The sequence below is a fragment of the Melanotaenia boesemani genome, chromosome 20 (assembly GCF_017639745.1).
Source record: "Melanotaenia boesemani isolate fMelBoe1 chromosome 20, fMelBoe1.pri, whole genome shotgun sequence".
NCBI lineage: Eukaryota > Metazoa > Chordata > Actinopteri > Atheriniformes > Melanotaeniidae > Melanotaenia > Melanotaenia boesemani.
In genome coordinates, this window is record NC_055701.1 from 4,136,533 (window position 1) to 4,159,566 (window position 23,034).

The 23,034-nt window shown below is 40.0% G+C and overlaps 1 protein-coding gene across 3 annotated transcripts in view; it reads left to right on the plus strand.

Annotated features, from left to right (window-relative positions):
* daam2 (dishevelled associated activator of morphogenesis 2) overlaps positions 1-21,584 on the plus strand; it is a 107,148-nt gene extending 85,564 nt beyond the window's left edge. For 2 of the 3 annotated variants that reach the window (XM_041971705.1, XM_041971706.1), the window contains exons 16-26: positions 475-504; positions 2,126-2,232; positions 3,940-4,024; positions 4,199-4,305; positions 5,831-5,919; positions 10,390-10,558; positions 13,069-13,176; positions 13,281-13,341; positions 13,624-13,755; positions 17,300-17,470; positions 17,547-21,584. In XM_041971705.1, coding sequence (XP_041827639.1) covers positions 475-504; positions 2,126-2,232; positions 3,940-4,024; positions 4,199-4,305; positions 5,831-5,919; positions 10,390-10,558; positions 13,069-13,176; positions 13,281-13,341; positions 13,624-13,755; positions 17,300-17,470; positions 17,547-17,759 — 1,272 coding nt within the window. In that variant the 3' untranslated portion in view covers positions 17,760-21,584. The remainder of the gene's footprint in view (positions 1-474; positions 505-2,125; positions 2,233-3,939; positions 4,025-4,198; positions 4,306-5,830; positions 5,920-10,389; positions 10,559-13,068; positions 13,177-13,280; positions 13,342-13,623; positions 13,756-17,299; positions 17,471-17,546) is intronic. The other variant, XM_041971707.1, reaches the window with a different exon arrangement.
* Positions 21,585-23,034: the final 1,450 nt, after the last annotated feature.

The window sequence follows — 23,034 nt, forward strand, 5'->3', positions numbered from 1 at the left end:
AGTGCAGTGTTTGTACATGGCACAATCTCTTTTTTTTTAGCTTGTCAGTGGTCTTTCTTTCAGTATGGGCTATTGTTTCCATTTGCCCTCTGTTGGATTAGCTACCACAGTTATTTTTCATAGTTTTGTTTTTCCATGTCACGGCAGATTTAGATGCAATCAAAAGAATACATTAGAGCACTCATGACCTCTTTAAGAAGATGGAAACCAAAGTAGGAAAGTGTTTTTTCTGCTTCACTCATGCAGCGGAGTGAGATTTCAGCCTGGTATATACAGTAGATCTCATGAGCCCCTGATGACCTGGACAGTAGATGTTTTTCTCACAGAGGGCTTCCTGGCTTCAGCTTGTAGTGCATACAGTAGCTGTAGTTCTGTGCCTTAGCCACAACCTTTATTTCCAGCTTGAAGTGCTAATCTTTGCATGTGTTTTTCAATTTTTTTGTGTCTCTCTGCTCTCTCCGACTGCCTGGGCAGGACCTGCTAACTAACCAATCCTTCAAACAGGTGAGTTAAAGATCTTCCAGCTTCTTGACCTCATGGTTGCCTTACCGACCTCCATTTCTCCTGTCACCTGTTCTTCTGCAGTGCACCAGCCATCCAGGGTGGAAACTTGTGTCAAATGAGTTCTTTTTTTGCTTTTCTTGATTTTCTTTTGATGCCAATACAAAACCTTAATCTGGCTTGGTTGGGTTACTGCTACAGTTTTTCTTTTTCTATTAAAGTTCCCCTCCCTTTGTCTTTGAACCTGCAGAGCACCACCTACAGTCTCAGAGATATGAGGTCAGATGGCCTGCATGTTTAATGGGGCTGCACAGCTAGTTTGCAACACTGAAAGCATCTGACAAAGAAAGAAATGGCACAAGCTGTCAAAGAGGAGAAGCTACCATAATATGTTTTCCTCTTGTTGTAAAGATGGCAGACCCGGTGTGCTCTGTTTGTGGTTGTGATGGCATAAAATCAGATTCTATAAGTTTGGTGTTGCAGAGAAATACCAACAAGGACAAAGATTAGCAAACCTTTGGTAGCTGCTTTCTAAATTTCACACCATGCATATTTCTATATTTTATTATAATGTTCCAAGATCTTTACAATCACTGCCATATTTGTTCATTTTAAACTAAATTTCCTTTTAGTTTTCTTGCTTGTATAATTTTGTCAACATCTTTCATTTGTGTCATAAGTCATCGTCACATCCCAGGATGGAAAAGTGTGAATATAAAGTTTGGCTACATGCAGGCTAAAAACACAACCAGACCACATTTCAGCCAATGTCACTTTGATGGGTTGTAAGAAAACTTGAGGGGTTTAGTCTCCAGTTACATTAGTTTAAGTGCACATGATGCACATAAACTGGCAGAATTTTCTTCAGAGCGTGGGCTGAGAGGACTTTGGCTGGTTTTGGTGAATGGGAGTTGTCCCCCTAACCCAGTGCCAACCTCACTCTGCTGCCAAACACCCGGGTCAACACGGGCATGGAAAAACGACACGTTCTTTACAAGCAGCATCTGTTTTACATATGTCATTCCTGACAACCTCAAAAAGAGAACATTTTCGGGCGAGCAGGAAACCAGCCCGGACCATAAATAGAATGTGTTTAACATGCAGTCCCGACCGGTTTGCTCAGACATGTATTCTCTCCCCTTGTGGATTTTTAATACTGCATGTGTGTGAAGCTTGCAGGAATATCGGAACAGCTCTGATTTAGATCACATTTTCAGCTGGTCCTCTGAGAAATTTATAGGTCTGGTTATGCTGTGTTTGCAGCAGTGACTCACCAAAGACTGTTTTTTTTTAGTGACATTTGTCGTTCTTTTTCCACTTTATCTATAGTTTTTAGTGTTTAAGAAGTGCATTATGACCTTAATAAATGTATGAATTTCACACATTTGCTGCCAGTAACAGAAAAATCCGGTCTGAGACTTGCTTTTTACTTCTTTTTTTATTGAATATGTTCTTATTTAATACTTTGTTAAATCTCAGAAGGGGGTCAACCCTCAGCCTCATGAAGATGTCACACAGATGTGAGGAAAAGATGTTACTGTGGATGCTTTAACTTTTATGTGAGCCCTTGTGAAATGAAGTAAAAAGCAAACTTAATTTGTTTTGTGTGTTTATATTTCTGCAGAAAGAGACGGGCTCTATGGATGACATATACGTCAGCACGAGGAAGGTTAAAGAGCTGTCGGTCATCGACGGCAGACGTGCACAGAACTGTGTCATCCTGCTATCAAAGTAAGGAATCCCAGCTGAAAAAAGATGTCTGACACTGCAGTTCTGGGCTCAAGCCAACCCTCATTTGTAAATTTTCCATGGAAAACCGGAAATAGGTTCAGTTGAAGACTGAAACGTGGTTATATAGATGTATATCTAGTGATCCGTTCTGTTTCCTTGAGCACAGCGGACAGCAGCGTTGTTTGCTGGTAGCGTGCTGTGAGCGTCCATACAAAAACACTTTATATGCTTTCTTTTGTGGTTGTTAAAATAACTTTCCATCCTTGTTTCTGATTAAACAGGCTGCATACAGTAGCAGCAGAGGGATTTTTTGTAGTAACCATATTTTTGATCGTGCTACATGCACTAATATATGTACGTGTGCACATGATGTGCAAAGTCACAGTGCACGCCCGACAAAGGCTCCCCATAAGCTCCAGTGTAATTGGAGTAATTGGAGGCCAAAGTTTCCAGCTAACAGCTGTTTGGGAATCACCTTGTTGCTGCTGAAATCCTATTTTCTGTCCGTCAAACTTTCTCATCTGCTGTTTTGGTTTTTGTTTTATGTTTTTTTTAGATACAGCAACATAAATGGGAGTAAATTGTGTATTACTTTGTGACAGGCTGCTAGGAAAAAGAACCTAAAGAGACTATTTAAAATGATTAGGAGCCTTTTTTTTCTTTTTTTTGCTTGAATGATTCCTAAGTGAAAATTAAGTGGTTTAACAAACAGAAACAAATTCCTTCGGAAATAATTTAGTACCAGAAATAGGCTGAAAATGATTGAAAAAGCAGAAAGAAAAACTTGGAGAACAAGTAGGAAAACAGTTGCTGTTAAAAGATTTTAAGAAAGTCTGTTTGCAAACAAAATATAAAGAAATGATGGTTGGATCAAGACTTGTAAAGCACTGTACTACATTACATGATTAGGAATCAGCTGGTTAATACCTACTAATTACTGTAAAAGAGATGTAAATTAGCATCTGGGACTTTCAGAAAAGTCTCTACGGTCTTTGTCGAGGGTAGGTGAGTGCTTTTCACATATGGTAATAGAAAAGAGTTTTTTTTTTTTACAGACGCACAAGGACATCTGTCAGCATAATTGAATTGGCAACCATGCAGTTTCTTTTTAAAGAGCAGTCTGAGTCATATTTCTCAAGGTATTGTCCAGGACAGAGTGCATCTCAGAAAATTGTGCTATCTATTATTAAACATTCAAATGCTATCTGTGTCCATGTTAAGTCATATACGCGTTGACCCTCTTCCCAAGGGGCTCACTCTACATCTGAACTGGAATCAATTATCATCACTTAAGATACAGCCAACAATATGGCCAGCTTTCAAATGTCTCCAAACAGCAATGGAGAGTAGCCCTTTAGAGAGTTTGAGGCCTGACCCTCTCTACAGATCAATAAACAGACCTCCCGAGTCCTTTGTGTGTGTGCAGCATGCTGCCGGATGTCACTCGTGTCAATAGCGGATGACCCTGGGGTACAGATGACCCAAATGGGGTCAACAGATGCTCAATGAGGCTTTGATGTTCTGACTAACAATGCTGTTATTGATCGGAGCCCAGCACACGTAACAGTGATCAGATGCACTGAAAACAGCTGGCAGCGCTCCCAGGGGTTGTCACTGGTCCAGACTGGTATTCAGAATATTAGTGTTTCTTTTTTTCTTATCATATTTGTATTTAATGTGATTGAAACAAGCGCACATCCTTTTCAGGTTAAAAATGACAAACGAAGAAATAAAGAGGGCGATATTAGAGATGGACGAGAGAGAAGAGCTCGCCAAAGACATGTTGGAGCAGGTATGATTCACTGATTCATGATTTTTTTCATCTGTATGGATGCAGGGATGTATCAATGACAAGGATGTGGATATTAATATTCTTAATTAAACTTTTGGCTAAATGGTGGTTTTAGGGCCCATATGTAGTTTTGTTTGGGTAAAAGTCGTCAACGTTGTCTTCGCTTCTCTGCAGCTGCTTAAGTTTGTCCCGGAGAAAAGTGACATTGATCTGTTGGAGGAGCACAAACATGAGTTGGAGAGGATGGCCCGGGCTGACCGCTTCCTCTACGAAATGAGCAGGTACACATGAAAACATTTTCCTCTAACCCTCTGCATCTGTTACAGCAGGTGTGTTGGGTGTTTAACTCCTGTTGACATTTATCAGCACCTGTGAAAAACAAGCCTTTGTTAGAGTATGAAGCTAAAATGATGTAAAATGAATGTATGAATAGATATAGCAGCATAAAGGTCGACTAGAAGAAGAAAGCAGAATTTATTACTAACAGAACTTTGTAGAAATAACACACAGATCAACAGTGGCCAAACCTTTTCTCATCTCATCGTTCTCTCAAGTCTTGGCTTTCAGGAGAAAAAATATTATCATTGAAACAAACACACAACAGAAACTGTTTCCATGTTTCCACTTTTTCCTCATTTCCAGTTATTCCTGCTACTATTTACCTGCTATCCTCACTAAACCAACTCCAGCTCAGCTGCTTTGTGGCGCCACCGTGCATCAGAAACGTCTTCTTGGCTTTATTCCAGCCATAGAGGAGCATTATTTGTCTTCTTTTCAGACACACACAGAACTTTCTGCTCACTGGTTGGTCTTTGGCTGCTCCTGATTGGACATTAATCTCAATTTAGGCTGATTGGTTTGACAGGAAGTGGCTTCATCAAAATTTCTGGATCAAAATAGAGGTATCTTAGCAACAGTGTGGATAGTGATCTTTGTTATTAAAAAAATTGATAAATAATCATATCATGGATTAGCCATTGTGGATTTACCATATAGAGTCTGAATAAACACTACATTTTGCATCTGGTTTGTCCTCCTGGATGAGATTTAAAAGCCTGGACAACTTCTTTAGATTGCTTATTTAATTTATCCATCACAGTTTACCCCACAGAGTTACACACTGCCGTTCCTGAGACTAGAAAATAAGCAGTAGCACTTGGTAGTTTTAAGGGTTAAACAGAACTTGGTACATTTATTCCTTTCCTGAGATTGTGTAAAACAATCAGTGTCTGTGATGCCAGCCTCGTAATGCAGGGGGGGTTTGGGGGGCCCGGCTCTTCTTTTCAATGTTTCCAAGTTCTGCTTTGAAGAGTTAAATTCATGTGCTGATTGTTTAAAGGTGCAGAATCAAATCATGTGTGATGCAGTCACATCAGACAGTCAAAACATTTTAAATCAGCGCCTTTTTCCTGCTGTCCGTCTGTTCTCAGACTGTACTGTTTGTAAAGGATAATTAGGTGAAACAGAACCCTATCCACTGTCTTTCCTCTTGACCGCCTCTCCTTTGGTGTTAAATACATCTGTAACTTTTTTGTCATTTAATATCCCCTGTTCCTCTTTGAAATCCTCCCTCCCTCCTTCGGTGAACTTCTGAGCAAGTTTTATATTCCCATTTGTCAAGTCTCCGTTTTGATGGGAGCCCATTGGCTGGTCGTGAAAACAATGTAAACTGAGAGGGAGTTTTACACAACTGAGTTACTTTCAGCTTTGAAGTTCCACTCCCCTATGGACAAATGTAACATATCTCTCTTTTGGTTTTGTCCGCCCCCTCTTCTCCTCCTGTTACCTCTTTGTTCTCCTCATCAGAATTGACCACTACCAGCAGAGACTGCAGGCTCTGTTCTTTAAGAAGAAGTTTGCAGAGCGTCTTGCTGAAATTAAACCGAAAGTTGAAGGTAAGGAAAAACCCCTCAGAGCTGGAGGTCTTGTGAAAGCTACAGAGTTTATGTGATTGTTTACTGAAGAGATAATATTCAAGCTCATTGTTGTCCATTATCAACAATGAGCTGATCATAATTGCACATATTATGTTACTGAAACCTGATTACTTGTTTGCACCCTGGAGCTTCATTGTTTTCTAAAAATGATTAGAAACACATGAGAGAACTGCTGCACGTTTCATTATCATTAGCACAAGCCCTGTGGTTTCTCTTGTCACATTTGGTCCTGCTTCTAAGCTAGGTTTGTTAAATACACAGTTAGCAATAAAGAAAGCTTTAAAAGAAAAGATTCCACTAGGAACAAATCAGTTTTAGGCTCCAGACATACACGAGGTTGGACAAAGTACCAGACCAAGCTACAGATTAGTTTCAGAAGGTCTGATCGGAGGAAAAACACACAAGAGATCAGTGTGTGTGAAGGTTCTCATTCATCCAGGTCATCTTATCCATCACAGGCTGAGTCAAGTCACCCGGACTTGGTTCAGTTTCATGTAGACGTTTTGTTCTTAATCCAGGAGAACTTCTTCCTCATCTTATCAATGAATATCTCAATGGATCCAAAATTAATATTTCTGAACTGGTACCTGACCAATGTAAAACTGAGACTATACCAGAATAAACTGGTGATTTTGGCCAAAATACAAGAAAAAAGGGCAAAAGGTAATAAGTGGGAAAATGTGGATTCCTCTGATATTGTCACATAAATAAAACTACTGGTTCAGTGCAAACAAAAAAAAATAAATAATCAAATTTGGAAACTGCACAGTGGCGTTGTGGTTAGAACTCCACAAGCTCTGGCTTCCTCCCACCGTCCAAAGACATGCATGTTAGGTTAATTGGCCACTCTAAATTCTCCCTAGAAGCGAGTGTGATTGTGCTTGTTTGTTGGCCCTGCGATGGACAGGTGACCTGTCCAGAATGTACCTGCCTCTCAACTGCTAGATGCTGGGTTAGGCTCCAGCTGCCCTGCGACCTCTCATTGGACAACGCGGTATAGATGATGGACGGACATTCAAATACAATTACGATTCACAAAATGTTAAGAAAATCTGATGTCTTCTATTCCTGTTTATTTCTTATATATTTTATATTATTTTTTATTTGCTCACTGTAGAACACAATGTTTTACAGATGGAAACATTGTTGGACGAAAGCCCCATTTTTTCTATTTAATCTTATCGTTTCTGTTTCTATGAATGCATGTGTGGATACTTGGTAAAAAACTCAATTTCTAAGGGAGAGTAAGATGGTACATAGGTATGTGTAAATGGTAAAATGGTAAATGGTCTGTATTTTATATAGCGCTTTACTGTACCTGGGATGATACCCAAAGCACTTTACATTATACATCACATTCACCCATTCACACACTGATGGCGGAAGCTGCCATGCAAGGCGCTCGACCACGACCCATCAGGAGCAATTAGGGGTTCGGTGTCTTGCCCAAGGACACCTCGACATGAACTCGACTTGGCCAAAGATCGAACCGGCAACCCTTGGGTTACAAGACGACCGCTCTACCTTTCTGAGCCACGCCGCCCCTCATTCGCCCCGTATGTAAAAATTCTGGCACTTAAATGTTATGTCATGTAGAATTGCTGACAAGAATGACATAAAATAAGGAATATTGTTGGGAAAAATAGCTTCCATTCTGATGGAGATAGTGATATGTTAGGGTCTACAACCATCTCTGACCTGAGGTCTCATTTGCGCCCACAGTTTTACTTAAGGCTAAGCGTGAATACGTGTCATCGATGAGAAGAAAAAGGAAAGGTGTTGTCATCCCTTATGTGGCTGGAACATCTGAAACAAACACTGAATACCTGTGTTTTCAAACCCAGCCACACCACCAGACGGAAACTGACTCATCCTTACTCCACATTCTCACAAAAGCAGCCTTGTATATGCAACAGGATGCAGTGAGCACCACCATGAGCGACCACTCTGCAGATGGATGTTTCATCCAGCAGCGGGCCAGGACTCAGCTGCGTTCCTGCATTTTAATGATTCAAGGACACAATGTTGAGGACAGCAATGTTAAAATCATGGACAGAGAAGACATGTGAGTTAAGTGGAGATTGAAAGAGGTCATGTAGAAATCAAAGCTGCTGCACTATAAAAGCATCCTTACAGCTATCCCAAGGACATTGATGACACCTGATCATACTCACTCAGGTGAGTAACGACTCAACGGTCATCATAGACTCTAAAGCATCAGTGGTTTAACAGGCTACTGAAGTAAAAACGCTCACAATCTCCTTTAGAAGAAGCTCTTCTGGATGAGTGGGAATCTAAACCCAGTCCAGTTGACTTGACTCAACCTAGACTGGACATGAGATGAAAAGTCTGGTTCTCACCAAGTCTTCTATGTATGAAAACAGACTCTGCAGCAGCATTAATTCCCACAGTCGGGGTTTATATCTGCTCTGATCTTATTTCAACAATCCTCATATCCTAGTTTGGAAATGTTTTGTGTTAAATGTTTCAGAGTGAAAATAAGCTGAATATTAATATACTGTAGACTGGAGCTACAGTATGTGTTCATTACTTTAAGGTGACAATAATGTGTTCAGCCACGTTGACTAAAAAAAAACACAATTAACCGACAGCATTCACCGGGTTAACAGAAAGTAAAATAAATGAGAAAAAGATGTTTCCCATCACCTTCTGAGACTCTGCAGTTGGCAGGGAGCAGCTGCTGAGTCTGGCTCCAGAAACTACAGCTGCCTCGATTCAATAAGATTATCGTTGTGTATCCAGGATCACGTTGGACGGAAATCTTAACTGGCAAGCGTTGTGGCGATCACCAGTGATAAACTGGGTGCAGATGGGGTTCTTAGCTGAGAGCCGTGATGGAAGCAGTGAAGAAACTAAATGTCTGTGGATGGAGGATGAACTGTTTTAGCCAGTGACCTGTTTACATAAGAGTCAGATGTACTTTATTGATCCCGGAGCGGGAAATTACAAGCAAAGCTGGAAAGAATTGATTGTTATTGATACAGCGACCCAAGCACATCAGTGATGTAACAATGTGGACAGCATTTCGGTCAATTAGTAGATTTCATAATCCTGATCTCTAATGTTAGGTGTTGACACTGTTTTCTGTATGCGATCAGATCAAAGTCAGTCTTCAAAAGCAGGTTTTGGATGTTCGCTGCTGCAACACACCAGAATCAGATCACTGGGTCAGCGTGCTTGGGTAAAACTCGTGTTGGAACAGGGTAATACCTGCAGGACTGACCCTCAAGCACCAGAGCTGCCCATCCCTGAGCTACACTCTTTGCACACTCACAATTTGATTTGGATCTGATCTGAAAAAAAAACTCAGAATTCATGGAGGTTATTTTTGTCAGACTTCCCCCAAAAAATCAGTCTTTATATACCATGTTAAATGCTGTGTTACATGCACGTGTGTGCATGGTGGTCAGATGTGTCTTGGTTCTGTGCAGTTTTTCCCTTCCAGCCAGCATCCAGGTTACCAGGGAGGCTGTTGTGGAAAGCTGGCTCGTGATGAGAAAGAACATTTCTTTTTCTGCAACTTACGTTAAAGATGGAGGCAGAAGCTTTCCAAAGCTACCTATAGACGTAGCTGTTTGATCCAGAGCTGGAGCTTTCTGGGTTTAGATGTTTAGTTTTGTGTAAGATTCAAAATCTGGTCAAATATTCTGTTAATTCTAGTCTGAGGTCAAACGAGTATCTTATGACATGCATTATGTTCAGTGCTAGGAATGGAAAAAAGCCTCCTCAATCTCTGTTGTTCAATCCAAAAATCCCCCAACCGCACTGCTCATCGGTGCCCAGAAGAAGAACTCATCCCTTAACTTAAATTATTATTCATTTTCCTTTGTCACTTGCTGTTGATGAGGCTATGTTTCCGTGGACCACCCAGCATGTTGAGTGGTTGCGTTTTGGAAGATGCTGTCAGCAGAGCCAGAGCAGTGGTTCCCATGCTGCATCACAGCAGAAAGAACTGTAGCATCAACAATAAGGAATTTTTTAATGATTTTCACAGACACACTGAGGTTTCCTTTGTGGAGAGGGGGAACCACCTGCACTTTGCCAGACGAGTCTGTTGTCAGGGGAAGAGGATCGGACAGCATCGGATATGTTTGGAATATTCCCTTCATCTTACTGTTTTATAGATGGATGGAAGAACCCGATGGGTTTCCCCACCAAGCTGCCCAGTTGTTATACTGCTAATACTACTAATCAGTCATCATGAAGGATGTTAAAAATGAAGGAAATTTTTGGGTCACATAGAGCTGAGGCTTCGGTTTCTGTGTCTCTGAGGGGTTTGAGTGAAGTAACAGAGTGGAGGGGAATGGTTTAAGGCCAGTTTGTTATGTAACAGAAAAGGTTGAACGTTCACACATGTACACTTGCCATCTGATCTCCCCATCTGCTGCTCTCTCCATTTTCCCCCAGCCATCCTGAATGCATCCAAGGAGGTGGTCCGGAGCAAGCGACTGACTCAGGTCCTGGAGGTGGTGCTGGCCTTCGGCAACTTCATGAACAAAGGCCAGCGGGGTAACGCCTACGGATTTAAGGTCTCCAGCCTGAACAAGATCGTTGACACCAAGTCCAGCATAGACAGGTGGGCCAGAGGGAGCTGTGGGTGTGAATGTGATCCCCTTTTTTATCAGACATCTTCCGTGTGCTGCTTCATAATAGATATGCAGCTTCTTGCAGGCGTGCATTGGCCTTTCAGCTTTCTTTTTCCTTCTTCCCTGCTTGCAAATTATTATTTAGGTTTTGCTCCAACATGAGTTTTTATTTCAAGAAATCAACTCACTCATGCAAAAGCAGTCATCTTCTCCTGAGTTCCCTGATGAAGACGCTTGTTAGTGCGTAATGTGTGGGAGTTTCTCTTCTCCGCATCAGAAGTAATGAAATGTTGTCTGTGCGGCTGTGGTCGCCAAGGTAACGGGAACTGCTGCCTGTTTCTTCAGCATGATTTCCCATGACTCAAATGTGTCAAAATGTAAACAGAGAGATGGGCTGTGGGAAGGCATGCTTCTTCCTCTGCCCTGACCTCATTCCACATCATTCCTGAACAGGTTTGGACTGAGTAGCTTGCAGCATGGAGCTTTTCAGTTGCACTTGATCGTTTCTATCACGCCACTTCCTGCTTGCTTTGTTGCTGTTTGGAGGTGTGTTACTATGGTAACTCATCAACATTATGTTTCCATCTACGGCCATTTAGACCTAAAATCTTTGTTAAAAGCAGCCTTTTTATTACTTGAGGATTTTCTGGAAAATTTAAATTTATTTCTCAACCCCCTGAAGAAACTAGAGTTTAGCACCGTTTGCTCATAGCAAGAAGGATCCTGGTTCGGTTCGAGTCTTTCTGTGTGGAGTTTGCATGCTCCTCCCTCGTATGCGTAGGTTTTCTCTGGGCGCTCCGGCTTCCTCCCACAGTCTAAAGACATGCGTGTTAGAATAACTGGGCACAAGTGAATGAGGAATGTGGAAATTTTTCTGACCATGAGTGACACATTTAGTCTGATCTGAGGTACAAATGGAAAAGAAGCAACATCAAGTAACATATAAAAAAAAAAATTAAATTATGCCAGTAAAGTTTTTCGATGTTGTTTGTTACTGTTATGTGTTTATCATGAACTAATATATAATTGTGCATAAAGATGGCTGCTTTGGAGGTGTTGGAAGACTGTTAATGTGACAAAGTGTTAGTGTGTGTTTTGTGTTTTCTACATTTGAGTTGTTTGTAGTTGTTTAACACGTCTCCTGTTTGCAAATTCAGAGCAATAGGAGCCTGAAAAGGTGAAAAGAAAATTAGAGTCAACGCTCCTTTTACTTTTTCACACAGCAGTTTTTTTTTATTTGTTAGTGATTTCAGAACAGAGGCACCAAATAAAATAATTTCCTTTTTTCTGCTGGACTGATTAATGACTCAGTTTTACATTTAGTAACACTGGACTTTTATTTAACGTGACCTAAATGTCTCTTTAAACAATGGTTTATAAGCAGAGTTTTAAGGTTGTGGCTAAATGAATGTATAGCCAAACTTCTGCCTTTTTAAATTCTCATAATTTTTGTCATAAAACTAGAACTAATTTCACGCATCTGGACCCTATGCTGGCTGCACACTGCAGAAATAGCATGGACTTTGTGTACTGCTGGGGACATGTTTGATCTTCAAACACAATACAAAATTATGTCACTTTTTTCCATATTTAAAATTAAAATTAAACTTTGGAAGCATCTTAGATTCATGAGTGTGTTGTTGATACATACTTTTCTCACAAGCTGCATTGCACAAAGGAACTAGAGAATGGAAGCCAACATAATAAAATCAGTTTTGGATGTCGATGAAAGGCTCCATAAAAGCTTTGGAAGAAATCTAAACTTTACAGATGAAGAAAATTATTTTAATCCATTTTTAAAGTTGAATTAATAGCAGCTTTTAGAAGCTGCAGCAAATGCTGTGAAACAAATTGTATAATCTTTTGTAAAGTATACTGATATATTTGTCCATTATTTAATTAAAGTTTAATTTGTCTTTAGAAGGTTGTGCATAATATATAAGGTTAGTATGTAAGAATTCACTTAACACCTATTAACAGTGTTGCTATTTATCTTCAGGAAAAACAAGAAAAACTCCAACTATTTGCTCATTTTGCACTTTTCACAGTTTTTTGTACTACATTCGTACATGAAATGTCTCCTCTTGTTTCCCACAAAGCTATAACATTTGCAAAGACGGCCTTTTATTGCACTATTAGTTGTTTTTGCTCATGCAAACTAACCACGCAGAGGCACTGCAGTGCAGAAATGTGTTTTTAAAGTATCTGTATCAATATTTGCTGTAAATATTTGTGTTTAAAAAAATGTTTTTGTGGCATTAGACCGAAAACAGAATCATAAAGGTTATGAAACTGGCACATGTAACTATCACTATGCTGAAACATGTTCTGTCAACGTAACTTAAAGTTATGATAAACAACCAGCTTAATATTTTACCCAAAAAAGACAAAGAAGAAGACAAAGAAAGTAGTAGAAGAAGCTCTGCATCGAGACAGGATTATAGGTTGCTTTTAGGTAAAGGTTGCATGATTCTGCTTTTGTGTCTTTGTGATTGATCAGGAACATCACCATGTTGCACTATTTGATCATGATCTTCGAGAAGAACTACCCAGACACGCTGCACATCCAGGAGGACCTCAGTAGCGTGCCTGTGGCTGCTAAAGTCAAGTGAGTGCACAGTAGTTCACTGTGAGGATGTTTAGTTTAGTTTAGTTCTGTCCCAAAAGTAGTAAAGATAACGGTGAACTAATGTCGCTCTTTATCTGTTTCAGTTTGGCTGAGTTGGAAAAGGAAGTGCATAACATCAAGAGTGGACTGAAAGCTCTAGAGGCGGTGAGTTGTAGCGTGTTTGTGTTACGTTTCCTCCCACTGGTTCTTCTCCAGCCTGTAATTATGTTTTTGAGCAGTGCAGAGATGGACAGCGGGTTAAGGTGTTTAAATGCTGGTAATGTTCAGTGCTCTGTGCGACACACAGTAACAAGGTCTCAAGTGTAAATAGAAGCTTTGCTCAGTACAGAAGCTGAAGTGATCAGAAAGAATTTGAAGCAGGGATAAACCTCACACACTGGCTTTAATCTGATTCTTACACGCCTCTCGTCTTTTCTTGCCCTGCAGGAGCTCCACTATCAGCAGAGCAGGACACGGGAACGTGGGGATAAGTTTGTGGCTGTGATTGGTGACTTCATCACTGTGGCTGGATTCAGCTTCTCTGAACTGGAGGACCAGCTAAGTGAAGCCAGGGACAAGGTAACGCTAGCCGTGAAATGAAGATCTTTTCATATGTGTGTGGTTGTAATTCATCCACGGTCAGGCACCCTCACTGCTAAGCCTGCATGTCAGAGAGAGGGGAAAAATAAATTAGAGAACAATGAAGAAGCTGGACACCCCTCTTAGCCCAAAGGGAGACTTCCCCGGAATCCCCCTTCCACATCTTCTCTTTGTTTCTTAAAATTACTGTATTAAATCCCCACTCCTCTTCACATCTAGAACAAATGTCCTTTTGAATCCTGCTGGCTTGAGTACTGATGAATGGTAGGAAATATGGAAGTATGTAAGCCGAACTTATCAGTGGGACTGTGGGAATGTCAGAGTCAGTCAGTGATGAAAAGATTTATGGGAACATGTTGAATTTGCAGTCTGACAGTACTTTGTTTCCAATTAGCATCCTGATGCCAACGCTTTGGAAGATTTGAAATCTGGCAGACTCTTGTATTAGCACAGATACTACATTGTGCTTCACCTTCTTGTGGGGATTGTTAACTTCCCAAAATAATTGACATAACAATACAAAGTGTGCAAACCGCTCTAGTTCTCTAAAGGATGGATAGAGCAAATGAAAGGAGGAAGGGCTCTTGGGTTTTATGTAGATTCCCTTTGCTTAATTATTTGCCCAGGGATGGAGTAAAAAAAAACATCTTGGAGGGAAATGGTTTGGACGTCACGGGAAAAGAACTAGAGGTATAAGGCACCACTTACTGCAGTAAAACAAAAGAACCTATGTTCACCAGCCCAGACCTTAAACACACAACTCTGTGTGTCTGTGTGGTTGGTAAGTGGGGAGTCTTGCACATTAACTCAGGGCTTGTCAAGTCCCTTTGACACTCTGGTGGGTTTCCAGTGGAATACAAATATGGAAGTCAGGATGTGTGTTTTGAGAAGGTTGGGGATGACTAAACAGAGCAAGAAGCCCGCTGAGGCTAATAAAGCTCCATAGCAACAAATGTGTGTGTGTCTGCAACGAGGATACACACATGTTCGCCAGACACGACATACGTTACAAAGGATTACAGTCGACCAGGTCGTCTGGGTTACTGGCACAGATGTTTCCAAAGAGACTGGATTGCTTTAAATTAACAGTACACCCGTGCTGCATCATGCTCCAAGAATACAAGATTCACTTTCTGCCCAAGAACAATGATGATTCAGTTTCAGATAGGAAAAGATGATTAAACAGAGGATGCTTCAGGATGCTTATATGCAACAGTGTTGCATGGGAAATGTTAGTAAAAAGAATTTATGAGTAATAACAGCTTCAAAAATGCAGGTTCAGGCACTAATGTGGCCCATTAAAGTGCTTTATAAGTACGAGGGCTGGAAATGGTTGTTGTGTGTGTCATCAAAAAGTTTTTCAAGTCACGGTCTCTTTTTTCAAACCAAACCAAAACTGCATGTTAACTCCCATTCTTCACATTGCTTCAGGAATTTTGCAGAAGTTAATGCATCACAGCAGGTCTGCTTATTAAAGTCCATGTTATGCATTTAAATGCACTTCATTTACTTCTTGGGTCTAAAAATGAAAGGCAAAAACAAGCTAATCTCTAAGCTAGGTGATAGCAATAGCATGCTAAGACAGTTTTTGGTTGATTAGTCGCAACAGACTGATATGCTTCATGAAATTCAGTCATTTTCAAACTCAGACAAAATGAAAGAACTAAGTAATGATTTAAAAAAAGTTGTTGCTAGGTCTGTCTTTGTGGTAGCATGCTAATGCTGCTGCTCTAATTTTCAAAGGCTAATAATTGTGTCACTAGTTTTTTATTTCAAGTGTCAAAATTCAAAGTTGAGACTGTATGTTGGAAGGATTTTTTTTAACGGACAAATGACCATTAATAGACACACAATATTTCTACGCAGCTTTTCTAAAAGGCCGTGCAGAGATGTGAACTTCCTACACTGATGCCAAATGTAATGGCTGCAAAGAATAGAAAATAGAAAATAAAGCATTGTAAAAATTCAAAATGACCACCGAGTAATAAAGAACCCAAGGACATGCGAGATGCCTCAAGATGCTAAACCAGCTAAGGAATATGCAAACTAGTGGAAGGGGATGGAAAATTACTTTAAAAACATGCAGAAATCCCCTTTAAACAAAGGTAAAATTACCACAAGCAGGGGAAGATGGGTATGGATCAAAACCGTCTTCACTGAAAAGCCATCGAAGTCAAATCTTTGAGAATTATATTGTAAGCAAACTAAATTTCCTCTCATACTCCTCCCATTGTTATAGGATGTCTTCTATTTCACCAATCTAGATTATTTGTATTCTCCACTTTCACTCCTCTCTGTCCTTTTATTACAATCATGTCCGAGCTGGGCCTGATTCTTTCTTATGGTTTTAGAAATCTAAATCCAGGTTTTGTTGAATTAAATTGCATTCATCTTTAAAGAAAAATAAATTTGGACAGAAAATGTTTTAATCCATCAATAATTAACTTCATTAATTATAAAAAAAAAATACATTATTGCTATTTATTCTTAATTTAAAAATTATAAGTAGAAAATTAGCATTTAAATCAGCTTTGTTTTGTTTGTATGAGATGATTAAATTGTGCATGACCTTGTATTTTTCTATTTCATTGTGTTTGTGCGTGTGCATGTGAGTTTGTGTTTACACGTTTAGCACAGACTTGACGGGACGAGAGGAAACTGTTTTGACCAGACACATAATTACTAGCAGAGGGAGGGATGATGGTGGGGTTGCCATGGACACCGGACCCATAATGATAGGATGGTTTTGCATCCTCAGAAAAGAGAAAGCTCCAAGTCTGTTTTGTGACAGCACAGTGACCACATACAGAATACTCAACTCATAAACAAAAGTAATATGATGTTTCACCTCACATGTGAACATGAAATAGAGTACAGGACTGCAGGGACCAAGATTACCAAGATATCTTTTCTTTTTCATCTTACACTTTTACTTAAAGTTGATTTATTTGGTTATTACATGTATATGAAGAGTGTTGCTTGTAGCAATGAGCTCACAGTTGTCAGCTTTAAAAGAACTTATTGTTTTGGTTGTAGAGCTGTTTATTAGCCTGCACTTCCTGCAAGGAACACATGCAAAGTTGGTGATTTGCTTTCAGACAAAATGGTGAGCAGAGGTTCTACAGCTATGATCAAAATGAGAAAACTTTCTTTTTTTTCATTTATTTGAAGGGAATTATTGAACTAACTTTGAAGCCTGTAAGTGGGGTACAGTATACAGTCTGTGTCTGTGGGGCGCAGTGCAACCCTCAGTGTGTGGGAACGTTGGACTGCAGGCATCATCCTGGCAGACAGGGCTGAACAGCTTGAACCCAACAGGGCAGACATACGGTCAACCAGTCATGCAGTCACTCTCCTACCATATCTGTGTCCCTGCACTTTTTAAAACATTTACTCCACCTACCAGTATCATTTATTTGGAAGAATAAGAATATGGGAGCTACCAGAATTTAGGGCAATTCAGAGAATTCAGCATCTTTGTCACTTCATGGCAAAATATAAAAAATATGTATGTTCTGTGCAGTTTGCCAAATCTCTGAAGCACTTTGGGGAGGAGGAGAAGAGGATGCAGCCTGATGAGTTCTTCGGGATCTTCGACACCTTCTTGCAGTCGTTCAGCGAAGCGCGGCAGGACCTGGAGAACATGCAGCGACGCAAGGAGGAGGAGGAGCGGAGGGCCCGGATGGAGGCCATGGTGAGACACGCAGGGATTAACCTGGCTGATGTTGGGATATTTCTGTGTGATAACCTTCACTTTACTCCCTCTCCAGCTGAAGGAGCAGAGGGAGCGGGAACGGCGGTCCAAGAAAGGCGGAGCGTCAGACGAGGTCAGCGGGGAGTTCGATGACCTGGTCTCTGCGCTGCGCTCCGGAGAGGTCTTTGATAAGGACCTGAACAAATTCAAGCGTAACCGTAAGCGCTCTGTCAACCAGCTAGTGGAGGGTGGCGGTCGCGAGAGAGCCGTCACCAAGGTGAACTACTAGGTTGGGAAAAAGCCGCAGAAACCAGACAACTAAATTCTGCCTTGGTGTAGAGCTTGTAACACATTCAGTCCAGGTCCTGGAACAGTTGCCGCTCACTTTGGAGCAGATGTAAGTAACAGCTGGACTGGACATCTAGCGACACACATGAGCAGCAGATATGCCGTCTTGAAGGATGCAACACTCTGACTGGTCTTATAAAGCTACTTCCAACCGGTTCGCCCTGGATGTTGTAAGATCTCGATAGCTGGGATGGATGGTTGGACAGACCACTGTGACACATTGCCCCATGTCATTTGATTACATCCTTTTAACACTGTGCTCAAGGTTCTCTTATACTTTTTTTTCTCCCTTCACAAACCTGCTCTCTTCCTCTGCGAGCTTCTTGAGGTTGAAAAAGCCCCTACAGTTTGGTTATCTGGCTCTAAAACACACGAGACATTGGGATCAGGCGGTTATTTTGTACATAAAGGAAAGGATTAGAAAAGGGACTATGAAGCAGCTTCTGGAAGATTTAAAGAAAAGAAAAAAAAAAACAGAAAGAGAAGAGGGAACCAAGCCATAACCTCCACAGTCATGGTCTCTTTTTCAGATGTTCCCAGGGGGAAAAAAAAAGTCTTCACAGTCACATAAAAGATGAATGTTCAGGAATTCTGGTAGTTGCAAAAAATGTGTTGGAGTTGGTAATTCCAAAGGATGCGGGGTTATCACTTTCAAACAGAGGATTAATCAGGTGGCAAGCAGCATTTCCAGGAAGAACATGCCGACTGTCACTTCTCAAGGAAACGACGACTCATCTCGATCCAAACAACGAAATAATGACTGTGCCACATGGATCGAGCCTCACCTACACTCTGACATGGTTTCAACATTGCTCTGGCATCAAGCAGTGCCAAAGCAGAGAAAAAAAATGTAAATGTATTAATACAAAATATACTGCAATTAGGCGTTGATATATATTTATATTTAGATGCAGACAAGCTAATTGCAAAGATGTAGAGGTTTTTTATGTTTTGGCATTTTGGGATTTTGTACACACGATGCATTCTTTGTTGGTGTTGCAAGTTCACATTGATGTTGAAGTGGATTTCTATACATTTTGCGCTTTACATTAAGAGATAAATGCTTCTCCTCACACCTTTATGTCTTGTTTGCACTGTAGCTTTTCTGACTAACTTTACACTCAAAATAACACATGCCAACTTAAGCCTACTCTAATGAAGGAATCCTGTAAATGATTTAGACTTAAAGAAACTCTACAATTAGTTAATGATCTGCCATCAGTTTCTGAAGTTCATTTCTATTTTTTCCATCTGTTTTAACTGTAGAGAATCATGTGCCGTATCTGTAGTTTCATAGCATCTCTTAAGTCAAATCAAACCCCACCATGTGATGGGTCTATTTATTGTTGTAACGTCAGGGTACAACAAGGCACTTAAATTTCTACTCGATTGAAGTCATTGTGGTTCAAACTTCCAGAAAAGAATCCAAGCTACCATCTGTTTTTGCAGCTTTTGTTTATTTTATCAGAGCCGCACACTGACGCCAGCCTCATTTTCCTTAAAGGATGTTGATGTAGAGTCTATTTTTTAAAAGTTTATAAATGCATTTCCAAAAGCTAAGCAGCAGGATTGGTTCTAAATCCATTTAGTAAAGATACAGAAGCTGGCTGTAGGAGGTGCTCACAGAGAGCACGTTACTCCTGGGGTAAAGAGTGACTCCCCCTTTTTTTTTTCCACATATGAACGTACAGCTTTATGTAAGCGGGCTGCTTTTATCCTGTTAGTGCTTAGATAACCCTGCTCATGTCCACATTCTGCATGAAGAGGTGTTTAGATTTGCAAAAAGAGTATTGGACTGGAAGATCTTGGGATTTGACCAAACAGGCCAACGACTTTGCACGATAGATCCTGGTTTAGTTTGAGGAATGAAGTTGTTGTTTCCATAGAAACCATTAAAATAAGCACACAGTCCTTTATTTGCAGTTTGACCCCATTCCTCACATTAAATGAGAAATATTCCATCTCTATTTGACTCAATGAGCACTTGTTGTACATAATTTTAAATGACAACAGACACCATACATGCAACCTCCATTACTGTATGATAGTACTACTAGCAGTAAGGATCCCGACTTGTCCCTCATTCTGACAGCTTTTCTACTTTATCTTAAAATGTTCACCTTTAAGTGCCTCTGATCCTGCTTTCACACAATCCATTCCTCCCACTGTGCTTCAGTGCTTGTGGCTTTCCAGAAAACGTTTGCTGGTAAAATGGTGTTTGGGATTAGACTAACTGGCGCCATCTTGTGGGCCATTATGATACATTCGCTTTAAGATCCACATGTTTGTGCAACACCAGACCCAGACTCAACAGTGTCCACCAAATAACTCCAGTTGTTTTACTTCTTTGCGGCCGGTGTGCCATCAGAGAGGTTTGGTTTATTAGTTTTAAACGAATGAGCCTCGCAGCTTTAATTTATTATTGCAACACCTCATCCCATCAGGGTTTATTCCTTCCATTCCCCTTCAGATTCAAGCAGAGAGAAGCTAATGTGAGGAATTCTCAGTGCAGAGAGGGTATTTTTTAAAGATCAGTCTGTAAACCAAATTAATTTAGACCCTCTTTAAAATTCCCACAAGAAAATGAGAAGAAAGTCACATCTTAAACCAGCATCTTGTGTATATTGAGCTTTTCTAACCTTTGCTCCTTCCTCTTTCCAGGTAATCAGAGATAGTATACCAGATTTCAGCAAACCCTTTTAAACTCTTAATTCAGAGCTTTAACCCATATTGTAGTGCAGACTATTTACAGAGGGGTTTTGCAACATTGTCAGTATTAATACATGTTTGTGTTGTTACATGTCTGGATGTGTATTTGGCCATTGACTGGCTGTTTTGGGGTGTAAAGATGGAATCTAGAGGAAAGAAATTAGTAGATTGTTCAATGCACTTTTATAATGGGACATTTCCATTTGCAGCACCAGGTTTTTGAGGGCTTTGGGTCCCTCTAGAGGCAAGATGGGTGCAACGAAAGTGTGGTGCAAAAATAACACGAGGGTGGAGGACTGAGAGGAAAAGGGCAAGTGAGGTTGGGGCATCTGGCTGGACCTCTGGAAACATTAACAATGAGTGACAGAGGTGGGATTTGTGGGGATGTGGAAATGAAAAGGCGACACTCCTACAGAACAGAGGGTTTGGGTTTTAAACTTAAAAAAGAAGAAGAAAAAAAAAAGGAAGGGCGGGAGGGGTGTCTCCATCAGCACATTTCTGTTCTTACATGCACATGCCGTCGTTCTGCATGCCGACAGAAGGGTGCACAACGTGTGATGTGTTGATACTTTAAAAAAAACATTGCTTGCAAAAATGAAACACACCTGTTTCACCTCAGTTTGTTCTGCCTGAGAAACGTTGCACCCATTTTTTAAGGTTGTATAATTGTGAGGAGTCAGTATTTTTATGGTTGGAAAAAATATATCCTCCACTGAAAGATGTACAGTTGGAAAAAAAGCATTTTGTACACCATTGTTGATGTTTGAGATAACATAAAAAAGATTAAAACATTGAGGAATGTTCCATTTTCCTGTAAATTGTACCTCTATTTATTTGCCTTATTTAGTTTGCTATATTTTGTATGTACACACAGCATTACAACAAAATGTCATATTAAAAATATGAATAATTAAACTGTGGTCCGTGTATGATGGATAGTTCTGAGACTCGTATAAGAATGATTTTTTTTTTTCTATGATTTTGTTTTGTATGTTTTCTCACCCTGTGTCTTTTGTAGGGTTACAATAAACTTTTGTCCCCCACAGCTGACTGTTTACTCTGTGTCATATGTTGGAACAAGTGTAAAACTGAGACATGAATGGAAATTAACAGCATTTTACAAAAACTGGGACAGCGCTCAAACTTCAGATTATTGGGATCTTGTTGTGTTACTTGCTGCAGTTTGAATCCTCTAGTACAAAAGTGCCTCAACCCTTTTATCCGCACTTATTGGCCACTTTATTAGATATATATGTTCACCAATAGCTGATCAGTCACATGGATTCTTTACATGGTCAAGATGACTTGCTGAAGTTCACAGTGGAGAAGAAAGGTAAGTAGATTGCACTTACGTAGGGCTTTTCTAATCATAATTGATCATTTAAAGCACTTTTACATGCCACATTCCCCCAGTCATACACACATTCATACATCACTTCTCTCCACATACTGCGCTCATCTAACACATGGGGTTATGGGTATTGGGAGCCAAATTGGGGTTCTGTGTCTTGCCCAAGAGCACTTTGGTATATAGTCTGGGGAAGCCAGGAATCGACCTTCTGGCTGGCTCTTCCACCTGAGCTACAGCTGATTTATTGAACAGCTTGTAATAGTTTAGATGATGGAACAGTGATAGCTGTTGTTAGACTGCAGTTCCACACAGTGACCACCAGGTGGCAGTAAAAGCTCATCCAATTTTTTGCAGCTGCAAACCAGACAAGACAAATATCAGCTAGTGATAGAAAAATAGAATCAACGTGCACATGCAGTTCAAAAACATGACCACTAGAGGGCAGTGAGCACTCAATATTATCTTCAGGAGCCAACAAGTTTTTTTTTTTTTTTTTTTTAAATTCTTTCTTTATTAAACTTTTTCGAAAGTACAAAAAGGCATAATAAAACATTGAATAACAATTCCAATAACTCCAAACAACAAGTGAAGAGAAATAAAAAAGCAAGAAAAAAAAAACAAAACATTGAGAACTGAACTGTATGAATATTGTCAAAATCCAATAATATAACATCAGACAGCTAGAACCTAATGAAAATTAAATAAACATACAGCAAAAAAAAAAATAAAAAAAAAAAGGGGGGGGGGAGCAATATAAAATAAACATATGGGCTTAAGTTATTATTGTTTCTAATAACATGAAGAGTCTTAATGCATTCACGTTTTTCAGGGTTTTAACTGATGAATACAGGATCTTTAAGTCATTTTTAAAAGCCACAAAGGCTGGAGCAACCTTGAAAAACCTACATTTGTGTATGTAATATTTTCCAATAATTAAAATATTATTACACAAAAATTCAGTGTTTTTGTTCGGGTGAGTAATCCCAAAAAGAACATCTTTATAAGTCAATGCAGGTATCACAAACTTACCAGATAACCATTCATAAATTTTATCCCATAGGGCTTTAACCACCTTGCAACTGTAGAATAGATGTTCCTGAGTTTCTATGTCATTGTTACAGAAGTTACATACATTGCTGTTCCCAATAAACCTTAT